Source organism: Hemicordylus capensis, chromosome 1 (assembly GCF_027244095.1).
Source record: "Hemicordylus capensis ecotype Gifberg chromosome 1, rHemCap1.1.pri, whole genome shotgun sequence".
Lineage (NCBI taxonomy): Eukaryota > Metazoa > Chordata > Lepidosauria > Squamata > Cordylidae > Hemicordylus > Hemicordylus capensis.
In genome coordinates this window covers 216,940,658-216,955,139 of record NC_069657.1, presented here as the reverse complement: position 1 = coordinate 216,955,139, position 14,482 = coordinate 216,940,658, and the positions used below count along the sequence as shown (strand labels likewise).

The window sequence follows — 14,482 nt, the reverse complement described above, 5'->3', positions numbered from 1 at the left end:
ATCGAATACTTATTTCCCTCACTACAATGCAAATCCATCGCTGACTTTGGGGCACTGGGCTTTTGAGGGTTTGTTTGTTGTTATTCTGTCTCTCACAGCTACAATAAACCTACCATTCCAATTATAGCCTGGTCATTTCTGTGTCAGAGGGCAAACGGACAAAATCAGCAGGGGATCAAATACTTATTTCCCTCACTGTATATTTTGGTCCTGTTTTCATGTAGTAGAAAAATATTTAAAATATCTTCGATCATTTGAAATATGCAGGTATGTAAAAGCGGGGTTTATAGTGAGTGTTTACGAAGAGCTTCTATAAGTCTATATACCTAGAGAGCAAGTCTCTCTTTGTATAAAAGTGATTCTATGGATGAAAAGTTGAGCTTTGAAATGCATGGAATAAATCTTGTTTTGTGCCTTTGGAGCTTTGTCTTTCCCCCATTTATCTACTGAGATTCTCTTGTATGCTACTTAGTGCAAAATGTCTGCAAAATTGAGGGACTAGTGAGATTTTCATGGAGCCAGGGAGAGCAGGAGAAACGTGCTTCTTGACTTTGCTTCTTGACCTTGTAACCCTGAGAATAGCTGGCTCTGGCCAGCAGCAACAACAGTGCTCTAACTCAGGGCCCCCAGATGTTATTGGACTTCAACTCCCATAATCCCCAACCAAAGGCCACTGGGGCGTGGGATTATGGGAGTTGAAGTCCACTAACATCTGGGGGCCCAACGTTGAGGGTCCCTGCTCTATCTGGTGGCTGCTGCTTACATTTCCCTGTCCCCATAATGGCATATGTAGTGCTGCAGTGCTGTATGGAGCACTGCAGAGGGGGGAAACATGGTGGGAAGCAGCCATTGGCTAGAATGCTCTTGCTGCTTGCTGCTGCTGCTGGCCAGCCTGCTAAGAATGAAAGAAATCCATGTCCATCACCACAATAATGGGGGTACTCAGCTGGTAATTGCCAGTTCCTGGCTGGGCCCAGTCTTCCCCAGGGACATCGACAGTGGGCTCCACTGGCACACTGGGCCCTTGGCAGTCACCCAAGATGTGTTAGGCCACGTTGTTTATGTTGGAAATCCTCTGTGGTGAGAGAATCCCTTTCTCATTATAGCAGAGTGCACAGAGGCACAACACAGTGGATTTAGCTAGGCATGCGTGTATGCTGAGAGTAAAGTAACTTGGAGCAAATTCATAGTTTCAAATCAATATAAAAGGCATTTATTAAGGAACTCCATTCTAGATAGGAAAGTGAGGAGTTAGGATCTCTAATCTATCTATCTAGCTGGATGCAGATGGATTCTGCATCCTCTCTGCACATACGGTGCAGGGAGAGAGGCTTGCCATGTTGCAAGGTAGAAGGGCAGGTAGGGGAGAGAGAGAGAGAGAGAGAGAGAGAGAGAGGAAGTTGATCCCTAAGAGCAGCAATCTACATTTCAAAGGGATAGTGTCAGAGCAGTGGAGAAGGGATGACCAATGTCTTGACCCTCTAGCCCTCCTACTCACTAGTCTGTCCTCCACTGCCTGAGACAAGAGACAGCGCAAAGTCCTTTAACTTCCAACAGTTTAGGCACTAGTAGCTGCTCTGCACCTGGATCTTTGCCGCTCTCTGGTGATGTGTGTTCCTGTTCAGGGCTGTGAGGAAATTGAGCCATTGATTCTTTTTAGCTTGTAGTCCTTGAACACTTTTATAGAGAGAGTGAGAGGGTGGTGGATCCAGATCTCAACAGCTTCTGCTTCTGGTAGTCACTAACTTTGTTGAGGAAAGCCTTTTTCCTCACAGGAAATTTTGCCAGAAGAGGGTGAGGGGGAAGCTTGATCCAGAGAACTCATCTTGCATGTGCAAGCTCTTCCTGATCCAAAGTGGCAGCTCTTTATTCCACTGTCAGTCTTGGCTATAGCTCAACGTGTTATGTGGGCGCTTGTGCATCCATGTGCATGACTTGTAAGCAGTAATTCCTTTTCTGCTCCCAGAATTCCTTTTTAATTAAATTTGTACTATCATCATCATAATTATGTCTAGGTGGAATACAAGTGGAGAGTGAGATGTGGATAATTACAGAGAAGTTTGGCAAATGCTTACCATTTTACATCTTTGTTAGAGGACGAATGCAAATCATTCCTACCTCTCAGTTTTGTGTTTTGAAGTGCTACTTCATACAGATGAAGGCTGACTGCTGGGGAAGTGCATGAATAGGGAAATCTCCCTTATCCATAGGGAAATGGACAGAGGAGGTCACAAATTTAAATATCATGGTACTAGCAGTAAATTACCTATGCATTGCCAATATTCCTTTCAACATATGCTTTGTTTCACACAAACATGTTATCCCTCCCTTAGAATTAAACCTTCATATATGTATATATGTTTTAAAAAGTTGGCAAGCATCAAAATCGGTCAAGTGGCAATCTCAATTCCAAGGTGAAAAACTATGAACTTCTAGCCTCCAGTTTCCAGTCATATAAAGCACATACCATAAATCTTGAATGGTTATAAATATTTTCCCAGCTCATATGAACTTGCATTAAGAAACCTAACAATTTGACACAAAAAATGTAAAATCAAACCTACCGAGATGGTAAGGTCCTCAAGACCCTGAGAGAGGCTGAATTTTATTTTATTGATCAGTGTATTCTAAACAGAACAGTTTGTGGAGACTGCCCAGCAGAATTTACTTACTGGTCTGGGTACAGGATGTCAACTGTGGATTACTGGCTTGCATCCCATAACCTGGTTAGTAGTGTTGTTCAAATGGAGGTTGATGCTCGCCCTGATAGCGATCATCTCGCTCTGGTTCTAAGGACGAACCTGTCAGCTGGGACATCCCATTCTAAGGATAAATTCAATTTCACTTTGGAAGTGGTGGCTGGGGAAGTACGGATTAAATGGGATGAGAGATGGGCTCAAGTTGTGGACATTTTGTTAAATTCAGACGACATGATGGAACTTCGTGATGAGTTAATAAGGGGAGAGATTGGGCTTGTATATGATCATTATGGGACACTCATCCATATGATACGAGATCATCTTGTAGGTGAAAGAACTAACTATAACTGTCGGCCAACAGGTAGGGCTAGAGGTTGGTACGACCAAGAGTGTGTAACTGCCAAGAAGTAACTAGTGGCAAACTATAAATTGTACTGACAAGACCCTCAACGTGCAACTCCTTCAACACTACTAGTCCTGAAAAGACAATATAAATCCTTGATCAAAGCTAAGAAAAGAGAGGCTCAAAGGTTGGCCCGGCAGCGGCTGATTGCTTCAGTAAGAGAGAAGAACTCCTCTCTCTTTTGGCATATTACAGCTGGTTGCTGGGAGTATTATTCCTCCCATTTGACCAGTCAGGTCCCTATGGAGACATGGCAATTACATTTTAAAGCTCTCTATTCGGCCCAGGAGGAGGAACTAGCCCTAGTAGAGTTAAAAAGTGACCCGCTCCCCAAATGGCCACCTATTACAGTTGCTGAAGTTAAAAAACTTATTGATTCCTTAAAAGTTGGCAAGGCCTTGGGCTTTGACTGTATCTCTTCTGAAATGATTAAGTTTAACACTAATTCGTTGGTCCCTGTACTGGCAGCCCTCTTTACATGCATACATCGAACTCGGCTCATACCTGAAGACTGGGGCATAGCCATAATAGTACCCATATTTTAAAAAGGGGGATAGACGTGATCCTGCCAACTACCGCCCAATTAGCCTGCTTAGTATTGTGAGTAAGTTTTACGCAAGGCATTTAGATTGGGAATTGCAAGACTGGATGGAGACTGAAGGTATTTTGGATGATGAACAGGCTGGTTTTAGAACAGGGCGGTCAATCATGGGCCATGCCCTGGTATTACGCCATCTGATTGAGAAATATAGCAACAAACGTTAAGTCCTCCTTGTATGTGGCCTTTATAGATTTCAAAGCAGCCTTTGATTCAGTCTCGAGGATAAGCCTCTGGGGAAAACTAAGAGACACTAATATCGATAGGCACTTATGCTTTCTTATTCAGAACCTTTACGATAACACCAGTGTGAAAGTGAGATGTAACCCTCAAGGCTCACTTTCACATTTCACTAGCAAAGGAGTTAAAACAAGGGTCCATTTTTGCACCCTCCCTGTTGAATCTTTACATAAATACCCTAGCTAATAATCTCTCTGATCCAGTGCTACATTCCCCAGCTATTGTGTGTGCAGCTATCCCAATCCTGCTGTATGCAGATGACGCTGCTATCATCTCATGAACTCCTGTGGGCCTTAGGAGAGCCCTTAGGCTCTTGGCCACTTATTGCAAGGACAACCACTTGGTAATTAACTTTCAGAAATCCAAAGTGATGGTCTTTGCCAAGAGGCCTAAAAGATTTAACTGGCATATAGAAGGCCATCGTATAGAGTAGGTCAATAGTTTTAAATATCTGGGTGTGGTTTTTCATGCCACTGGGCCATGGAAGGCCCGTGTGGACTATGTTGCCCAACAGGCACAAAGAAGTGCATCAGCAACATTAAGATTCTTTCGCTCCAAAGGTGGAGAGGTTATCCCTGCAGTGTTAAAGTTATTTGTTGCTAAATCATTGGCCCGACTTTTGTATGGTGCACAACTGGGCCCCTACCCTAACTATAGGCTGCTGGAGATAATCCAATCCAAGTTTATTAGAGCAGTATTCAGGGCCCCTCGATGTATCTCCAGCGCAGCATTGAGATTGGCAATGGGCCTCCAGAGGGTGGAAACAAAAGCATGGATTTTAATCCTCAATTATTGGCTTAGGATACATTTATTCCCTCTGGGATTGATCCCTCTTATGTTGGCCAATAGGTTTCAATCCACCTGGACACGAGAACTGATGGGTGAATTGTCATCACTCAGCCTCTCTGATGAACATCTGTAATTAGATTATAGTCAAGCCAAGGAGATCCTCAAACAGAGGGTCTTGGACATTGAACATCAGAACAATTTAAGCTCCATCCCGGAGACCATAAGAGGGCCCCTTGGTGATTTTTAACCAGGAACCTGCTATCTATCTATTGTCTCTCTCTTTACCAAATCATCACAGGGTTTTCCTCAGAGCAAGATATGATGCTTTACCATCAGTGGTTTTATGTGGAAGGTTTATGAGAACCCCTCTGGCCAGTCGGTTATGCCCCTGCAGCTCAGGTGAGGTCGAATCTGTCCACCATGTGCTGCTCCTTTGTCCTTTTTATAATGATAGCCAGTGCAGTCTTATTTCTCCCTTGCTATCACACTTTCCCTGCCGAACTGCTGAATTTTACGCCACACTCCTCCTTGCAGATAAGAAACCTTCTATCACCTACAAGGTTGCCAAATTTTGTGCAGCAGCTGTTAAGATCCATCAACAGCTAATCTCCAGCCCGTCTTTTGAGATGTTGTTATATGAGGCTTCTATGTTGGTGTGTTCTCTATGATTTACTTCTTGTCTGAATGTAGTAGTCATCTGTTTGTATATATAACTGATCATTGATCATAATAAAGCTATTCATTCATTCGTTATTTTATCGATCAACCCGTTGTGGAGGGAAGGAGGTGGGGGAAAGCATTGGCTTTTCAAGGCCCTGGCTGCTTAGGGCACTGACAGTCACACCAGTTCTAAGTTCTATTTTGTGTCCCTCTGTCTGTGACACTTTCCATTTCCGCCACTGCGAAGGGTCATGAACGGAGCAAGGGGATGCCTAGCACTGGTGCATTTGTCTACCATCACAGCTTCTCACCCTTACCGGAAACAAACTAGGCCTGACCTAGCTCCTGTCCCTGAAGCCTGTGACCCACAATGGCTGCCTCAAAGCAATATGTTGTCACTTCTGTGATTAGATGTTTTACCATTTTTGCCTATTTATTTATTTTTGCTTCTGTCTTTAGGATACGGAGAAGCGTACCCCCCTTCATGTTGCTGCTTTCCTGGGGGATGCAGAGATCATTGAGCTCCTCATCTTGTCAGGTATGTAGTGCCTATAGCATTGTTGGCCAATGATGAAAATAAAATGGCTGAGCCTGCCATAAATGGGCAATGTCAGCAGTTGTAATCCTGCACATGCTAACAGGGATAACCAACCAAACTGATACCTTTCACTGCACTTTAAGCTAATAGATGGATAGTGAACATGTGTGCATGTATGCTTGTATTCAATAGGGATGTGCACGGAACCACGCCAGGTGGCTCGGTGGCCGTGTGGGGGGGTCACACTTTAAGGGCAGGAGAGGGTGCCCTTATTCCTCCCTCTGCTTTTCCCTCACCGGCGCCCAGTAGTTCCCAAATTCCATGACGTGTGTGCACGCATGCCCACTGGGCACAAGCACACCAGCTACCTCCGGCTACTTCTGTCTGAAGAGCAAACGGGACGGCAGGGAAGTATGCTTCAACCCTGTAGGACTTGGGAAATACAGGGCGCCGGCGGGGGAAAAGCGGAGGGAGCGGTAAGTGCACCTTCCCCCACTCTTAAAGTGCGACCCCCCCACACACACACCTTCGAACTTCGAACCACCCGGTTCTCGAACCTGTTCAGAGGCCCGTAAAAGTGTTCAGGCACAGGTTTGTTACTTTCTTCTTGTGAGAGTTTTCCAGATGTGCTCCCTCCAGGTATGACTTTTATGAATATAATTTTTCCTCCCCCAGCACTCAACCCATACAATCTTGGCGGTGTGTGGAGTGGAGTTGTCGGCATTAGTGCCATAGCCCACTCCTGTGTTGACTGGGCAGCTCAGCTGTGACTGGGAGAGCCTGGGAATGCTGCCACCTGGGCCCAGTGGTGGGCTGAGGACTTTTACTGCCTGAGGCAAAGGACAGTATGTCTCCCCTCCCCCCCCTTCCGTGGGCAGGTGCTCAGCGTTCTCAGGCCACGGTGTTGAGGCAGCAGTAGCAGCATTGTGGCGGATTGTGTTACGTGTCCTCCAGGCAATGGCACGCGGCGGGGGGTATTCCTAGCTCATATTGGGGAGGGGAAGAGGGACAGGAAGAGGCATGACCCAATGAGGTGAGGAGGGGGAGATTAACAGCATGCTCCAGTGGGATGAGAAACCTGCACAGCAGGGAAACCTGTGAGGTAGTGCCCATGATGGCAGGAGGGTGGCCTCTTGATATGGCCTCTGTGCCTCTTCTTGCTCTTGTGCCTGAGGCTTCATGAAAGGACTGTTCTTGGCGGGGGCAGCGGCAACTACAACTGGACTCGGAAACAGTTGGGACATGCAGAGAGGTCTGGAGGGATAGTGAAGCAGGCAGGCCCTGCAAGCACAGAGGGCTGTGCAGAAGGGGCCGAGAGAGAGACTGGGGAGAGTGCCTGGCAACTTCATGCCCAGATCACCAGCCTCTTCAGAGGGAGAGGGAGGCTTCCCTGTGGGGGAGAATAAGCCAGCCAGGCCTGCTCCTGAGTGACTGGTCTGAATCCTGTAGAGCAGGGGTTCCCAACCTGAGGTACCCCAGTTGTTGCAGAATTACAACTCCCATCATCCCCAGCTACCATCTTTAACCCCCTGGGTGGGGGGTTAGTTTCATTAATAGACTGTGCTTTGAGGCAGTAATTCCCATCCTAATTTTAATCACAATTTGCTGGCCTAATGTTTCTTACAGCTCCTTTGCTGAGCTATACTAGATCTCCATCTGCTTTTCTACATGACCATCCACTGAGCTGATTCAGCCCCTCCCCCTCCCGCCATCTGCCCCCAGATCCCTGCTATTGCCCAACACCGAGTTTTAAAAAATGGATTAAATAAATGTATGGAAGATGGGTCTACCAATGGTATGCAACTATTCTGAGGCAGGATACCTTTGAGTACTAACTGACATAAATCAGTGGTTGGCCATTGCCTTCTTGCCTTGCTTGTGAACTTCCCAGAGGCTATCCACTGTTGGAAACAGAGTGCTAGGCTAGGTGGACCTGTGGTCAGCCCAGTAAGGCAGATTTTCTGTTCTTACCTTAATGAAGTATTGCACTCATATGCCAGCAAAACTGATGCAGGGAGCAAGGCTGCCTTGTATGGGAGGTTTTCCTTGATGCAGATGTGTTGATCTTTCAAGCAATGTAAAATCAGCAATGTATCATAACCAAAATGAAATACCACTTGACAAAATAAAAAGGGAAACAGTCAAATGAGATGTGGGAGTGCCTGCTTGAATAGACGGCTTTTTATCAGATGCCAAAGCATCACTAGGGAGTTGGCCAGCCAGATAACGCAGGAAAGGGAGTTTTGTGAGCCGGGGCCACCACTGAGAAGACCTGATCTTGTGTGGCTACCATGCAAAATTCTAAAGAAGGAGGCATTTACAAGAGAGCCTTTCTCGATGTTCTCATGTGGCAGGCACATTCATGTGAGAGAAAGCAGCCCCATGTGTTAACACGGAATTGCTTGCAGAGATTTGAAAATCTGGTTGCCAGCATCTAATTCTTGGAGGTACTGAAGCTAGCAGAACTTGTGCTAATGCAGATCTTTGTAGATCAGATATGTGGCATAACATAGACATACTAAGGCCAAACCAGAATGTTTCCTCCAGCAGAGATGCTAGATATATTAGTTTTCTTCCTTGTCAAAGCCTTTGCACAGAAATCAAGGACATGTGGTGAAGCCTTTTGCCAGTTAGTAGTGGTATTACACATACACTCTTAGAGTCAAACGTGTTTAAACTGTAGAGTGGTTTTGGCCATGTGCAGCATTTCTTGTTTATTAATGTGGATTTAAACACACCACACACACACACACACACACACACACACACTTTATCCAGTTAAAACTGAGTTATTTAAAAAGTTTAATGGCAACAGACTTTCCTTCAGCTTTATACAATTTTCCAGCTGTTGCTACTTCGTGTTGGACCTAGCTGCATAATAACTCGACTGGAAAGGTGTGAAGCTGTAAGGATATTTGAACGCTTTAGAAATTGAGTATAGTAATGATGGAATTGGTGGAGCCCCCCAGAATGTGTTGAGTTGGTTAAAAGTTTTTGCTTTAAATACATTCTACAAATTTATATGTGGTCATTGGTTATTCTTCACGACCAAAATAAGTTCCTATTTCCAGCTTGAATAAAGGTTCCTCTGAATCCCATGTGGAGAGGAGAGCTGGTCTTGTGATAGCAAGCATGACTTGTACCCTTAGCTAAGCAGGGTCTGCCCTGGTTGCATATGAATGGGAGACTAGAAGTGTGAGTACTGGAAGATCTTCCCCTTATGAGATGGAGCCACTCTGGGAAGGGCATCTAGGTTCAAAGTCCCCTACCTGACAGCATCTCCAAGATAGGGCTGAGAGAGATTCCTGCCTGCAACCTTGGAGAAGCCACTGCCAGTCTGTGAAGACAATACTGAGCTAGATAGACCAATGGTGTGACTCAGTATATGGCAGCTGCCTATGTTCCTATAAAATTATAAACAGAAAACTAAACTTGAATGTCAAAACACACACTTAAAGTATAAACATGATTTAATTACTGCAATAATCTAATAAGAAAACAGTAAGCCACATGGACAACCCTACCACATGAATGAACATTGTAATAGTTTGGAAATAGATGAGTTTAGAAACAGATTGCAATAGTTTGGAAACAGATGGGAAATAATTGCTTATAATGACCCAGTGAAACCTGTAACTGCACAGGCAAATCAGAGCAGACATTTGAGAAACAATTACTAGTTGGTAAATTTGTTTGCCTGTTCCCCTGCATCCTGGCCCCTAAATGTAATTTCTTTATCTTGGGAGGAGCAATGGAAATATCAGAGAGCATGCTGCTTGTGCATATTTAATAGTTAAGCTGCAGGTTTTTTCAAGAGCTGGCCAAAGGTATGTGATTGGCTGCCACTTCTTTATCAGTGGCTTGATTTGTAATTTGTTTTCAGGAAAAGGATCATTTGAGGGCTGCACCATGGAGATTGGAGTTGGGTGAGCCAATGCTGCACCCACATCTGGAGGATGGCCCTCCCAGCTATGATCCTGCTAGGAATAGTAGTCATGTGACCTTTTCCCCATGAGTAAACTGAAATCCAGGACACACAGGAAAAGAGTAACCAGTCAGATCATCAGTGATTGTGTGAATCGACCGTGAGCCAGCTGTGGACTGTCTTTGCATTGAATCCTTGTTGCATGTTATTTTTTTGTTCACAAAAATGGATTCAGAACGTTGGAGATAAAGTTACTCTAGGCTGGGAAAACCTCTGACATGTTGCATCAGTTTACATGAGACTAGAATGTAAGCCTTCATGACAAAGTCTGTGCTGTCTTCTGCATGTTATTGCAGCATGTAGTTGGTGCTAGTAAGTGTGTAAGGGCAGTGGAAGAGCAGCTGAGTGGGCAGATCAGGTGAGGATTAGGCCCAGTGAATACTCCGAAGACTCAGTCAACTGCTGAAGGCAAGCAGGTCTTCTTTACAGTCAATTCCTAACCATGGTTTAGAGCTTCAGACAATAATGGGAACGTTCAGCCATTAGGCAGAACTATGGTTTATTTTGTATAAGTGGTTGGTTTGTATTGAACCCAAGGTTTGAAGTTGATTCATCATGGTCTCGCGTGAACCAGGAGGCTTTTCAGACAGCAGACTTTTTCATGTGTTTACTGCTAGTCTGAGGTATAACAGATACTCGGTCACAAAAATTTTGTGGATGTTTTTTTTACCCCAGAAATAAATCAGGCTAGGTTCCATTATGGAGGGGAAAACCCGAATTGTGTGTGCTCTCTGAAATATTGCAGACTTTTGGGTACCTCTGGCCGATATGTGAAAACACAATTACCCTCCCAAAGTAAAGTCACAGTAAAGTCATGGAGTTGAAAAATCTCCTGCAATTGTGATTTAATTTTGATTTGTTTCAGTAGTTCCATCCTCATAAGGCTCTCACATAGAAATAGACAAAATTGGATTATAGGAGATATGGAAAAGGGGTGGGACCCAAACAAACTGCATTATGGCAAAATAAAGATTTGGTGATGATCCGTGGCAACTATTCAGGTTCATTAAATACAGCTTAGATTTTAAAAAAACACAACCTGTGGTTTTGTGTGAAGGCTCTGAATCTGCACTATGCTTAATAATAGTTACATCTACACAGGAACAGTATTGTGTTCAGGGATAATAAAACTTGTTTCCAACTTTCAAAGCATGTTTGCTAGGTTTGGAGGAAAGTTTGGGTTTGGTTCATGCTTTGTCAAGGATTTTCCACAGTTTGGTTTCCTTATGAATTCCCTTGTGACTTGCTCTCTCTAGTGTCTCTGCATTTATTGTTGTAAATCAGCCCAATGGTTTCTGGCTCTTTCTGCTTTACTTCTCCAAAATAATTGAAATAAGTGGGGTGTTAGTTTTAAGGTGGATTAAACGATTTGCCAGTGTCAATATTTGTAGTAATAAACCATGTCTTTAATCCAACTCTACAGTGTTTGTTCATGAATGGCTTCGCAGAGAGGAAGCAGAGCTTTTAGTGCCCACGCTGACCCACATGACAAGTGTTCAGAAGTTCTATTTAACTTTACAGCCGCTTCACATTATTGGTTTTCTACATGAGAGGGTGTGTTGGTTGATATAGCAAAGCTTCTCATTGGAGAGTTGGATGCTGGGTGGTGGCTAGGAGCAGGGATTCACATTTGGCACATGAGCCAGCCCTTATTTGTGGTTCATGCCAACCCCCTCTCTTCTGGCAGAGGGCTTAGGAGGGAAGTTTGCACTGGAATATGGAGATGGTGGGAAACAGTGGAATCCCTCTCCCACTGCTCAGAAAGGATTCCTATTCTTTCTTACCTTCTCAAAAATGGCAGTGGAAATGAGACCTATGGTGAGGATATCTGTGTGGTGCTGGGTGTCGTGCTCGCCAAAGGGCTGGGGGCACTTGCCACTGGCGAGCTGGCAAGTGGATTTTTAGATACCTCACTCACTAGAAGTCTAAACTACAAAGTTCTGGACTGATAACAACTTTCTCCAGAACTGAACTAGATATAATGCTGACAGATTTTATCTTCGGGACAAACTAAATGTGACATTTAAACATGTCTTTGAATCCTGCACTTGGGATTCTTCACACTCTTATTTTCAAATGCAACTGTGCAGTTTTATAATCTGGACCAGGACTCTGGGGTTTCATCCTTTTCTCCCTCTGCTATTTTAAAAATCTCCCTGAAGCTTCTGTTTAATGCAAATAGCAGATCTGGGGGCTTTTCACTGGGAAAACACTGCATAGAGAAAGGGTTAACACTCCCTTTCCCCTGTGCTATAGTCCTAACCCAGATTGTAGGCTCTGCAACTTCATTTGGTTGAAAGCAAGGAGGGGAGAATCCTAAACACAACATTCAAAAATGTGGTTAAATATCCTGTCTGATTGCAGGTTGTTATACAAAGAGCTGTAAAGGTCAGTGTGAGTTGAAGGAGAGGAGCAGTGGGCAGGGAAAGAGTTTGGACCCTTCCTCCACCAGCTGGATTTCCTCACTTCTCCCCTTCCCCAGCCATTTTTCTTCTAGCTGGATTTATTCTCAGATGGGGAAGTGGAAAAGAGGGCAGGTGAAGAGGTTTCTGCCTCCGCCTCCTGGATGCCACTTCTCTTTGTGCTCCTCCACCCCACCCCACCATACAGGTGTTCAACCATCTCTTCATTCTAGCCACTTTTCTCTTGGCATCCCCTACCTTCACTAAAGGGATAATTTTGGCCTATCTCATGGGACTGTCTCTAAGGACTACTGAAATGATCGATAGCCCTTTAAGCTTTTGAAATGTGCTTTATACAGTGGTGTTGGTTTTGTGCTGTAGTGTTGCTGCACTTCTGGTTTTCCAACAACCTTTTTTTAAAAAGAAAAACTGCTCATATCCCTCCCTCCAGTTATTGCAAAATACAGACATGTTTTCAGTGAATGTTGATATGAGAGAGATGCAAGTGTACATCCTTTCAGAGTTACAGACCTAATTAGGAAATAAGAGTAGGGATGTGCAAAAAATTTCAGGCACAGATCGATCTGTGCCCGAAATGAGCAATTTAGGGTGATTCGGGGCCGAACCGAATCACCCTCGATGTCCCCCGATATTTTTCGGGGCCAAGCCGAATCACCCGAATTTGGGGGCTGAAAAATTCGGGTGATTCGGCTCATGACCGATTTTGGGGGATTTTTTGAAGTTTTAGTGACTTTGGGGCAGTTCGGGGGCATAGAATGGGATCTGGGCAAAAAGATTGGGGTGGGGTGGTAGTGCCTAATGGGTGCAGGCTACCACCCCAATTTCAGGGGGATAGGGCAAAGGGCTGATTTTTGGGAAATTTCGAAGTTTTGGTGTCTTTGGGGCAGATTGGGGGCAGAAAGTGGATCTGCCCCAAAAGAGTGGGGTGGGCTGGTAGATAGTGTCTAATGGGTGGAGGCTACCACCCGTCCCCAATTTCAGAGTGATTGGGCAGAGGGCTGGATTTTGGTGAATTTCTGAGGTTTTTCTTCATAAGGTGCAGTGTGCTAGATTGATATTCATAGTAAATGAGAGAGTGAAAAAGTGAAAGTGGGGTCATGAGAGTTCTTTAATTGAAAAAAATCTCATCTGCTATCATTGAATGAGAATTCACACCTCAGAAAATAAGGGAAAACATCCCTTCAGAAAAACTTCTGCAGCTTTAATAATTCACCTCTTTTGTGAGGAAGAATTCACACCTCAGAAAATAAGGGAAAACATCCCTTCAGAAAAACTTCTGAGGTGTGAATTCTCATTCAATGATAGCAAATGAGATTTTTTTCAATTAAAGAACTCTCATGACCCCACTTTCACTTTTTCACACTCTCATTTACTATGAATATCAATCTAGCACACTGCACCTTATGAAGAAAAACCTCAGAAATTCACCAAAATCCAGCCCTCTGCCCAATCACTCTGAAATTGGGGACGGGTGGTAGCCTCCACCCATTAGACACTATCTACCAGCCCACCCCACTCTTTTGGGGCAGATCTACTTTCTGCCCCCAATCTGCCCCAAAGACACCAAAACTTCAAAAATTCCCAAAAAATCAGCCCTCTGCCCAATCCCCCTGAAATTGGGGTGGTAGCCTCCACCCATTAGGCACTACCACCCCACCCTTTGGGGGAAGATACACTTTCTGCCCCCAAACTGCCCCAAAGACACCAAAACTTCAAAAATTCCCCAAAAATCAGCCCTTTGTCCAATCCCCCTTAAATTGGGGTGGTAGCCTCCACCCATTAGGCACTACCACCCCACCCCACTCCACTATACTGCACCAGGCCCCAATTTCTGCCCCAATCTGCCCCAAAGACATGAAAACTTCAGAAATTCCCCAAAAATCAACCTTTTGCCCAATACCCCTGAAATTGGGGTGGTAGCCTGCACCCATTAGGCACTACCACCCCACCCCACTCTTTTTGCCCAGATCCCATGCTATGCCCCCGAACTGCCCCAAAGTCACTAAAACCTCAAAAATTCCCCAAAAATCAGCCCTTTGCCCAATCCCCCTGAAATTGGGGTGGTAGCTTCCACCCATTGGGCACTACCACCCCACCCCAAAATTTTGCCCCTGGGCCCTTTCCCCCTGAATCAATTCAGATTCGGA

General features: G+C 44.7%; 1 protein-coding gene across 14 annotated transcripts in view; it reads left to right on the top strand.

The window, feature by feature from the left end:
* The window catches only part of ANKRD44 (ankyrin repeat domain 44), a 205,493-nt gene that overhangs the window by 83,104 nt on the left and 107,907 nt on the right, over window positions 1-14,482 (top strand). For all 14 annotated transcript variants that reach the window (XM_053277457.1, XM_053277467.1, XM_053277448.1 and 11 more), the window contains exon 3: window positions 5,849-5,927. In XM_053277457.1, the coding sequence (XP_053133432.1) occupies window positions 5,849-5,927 (79 nt within the window). The remainder of the gene's footprint in view (window positions 1-5,848; window positions 5,928-14,482) is intronic.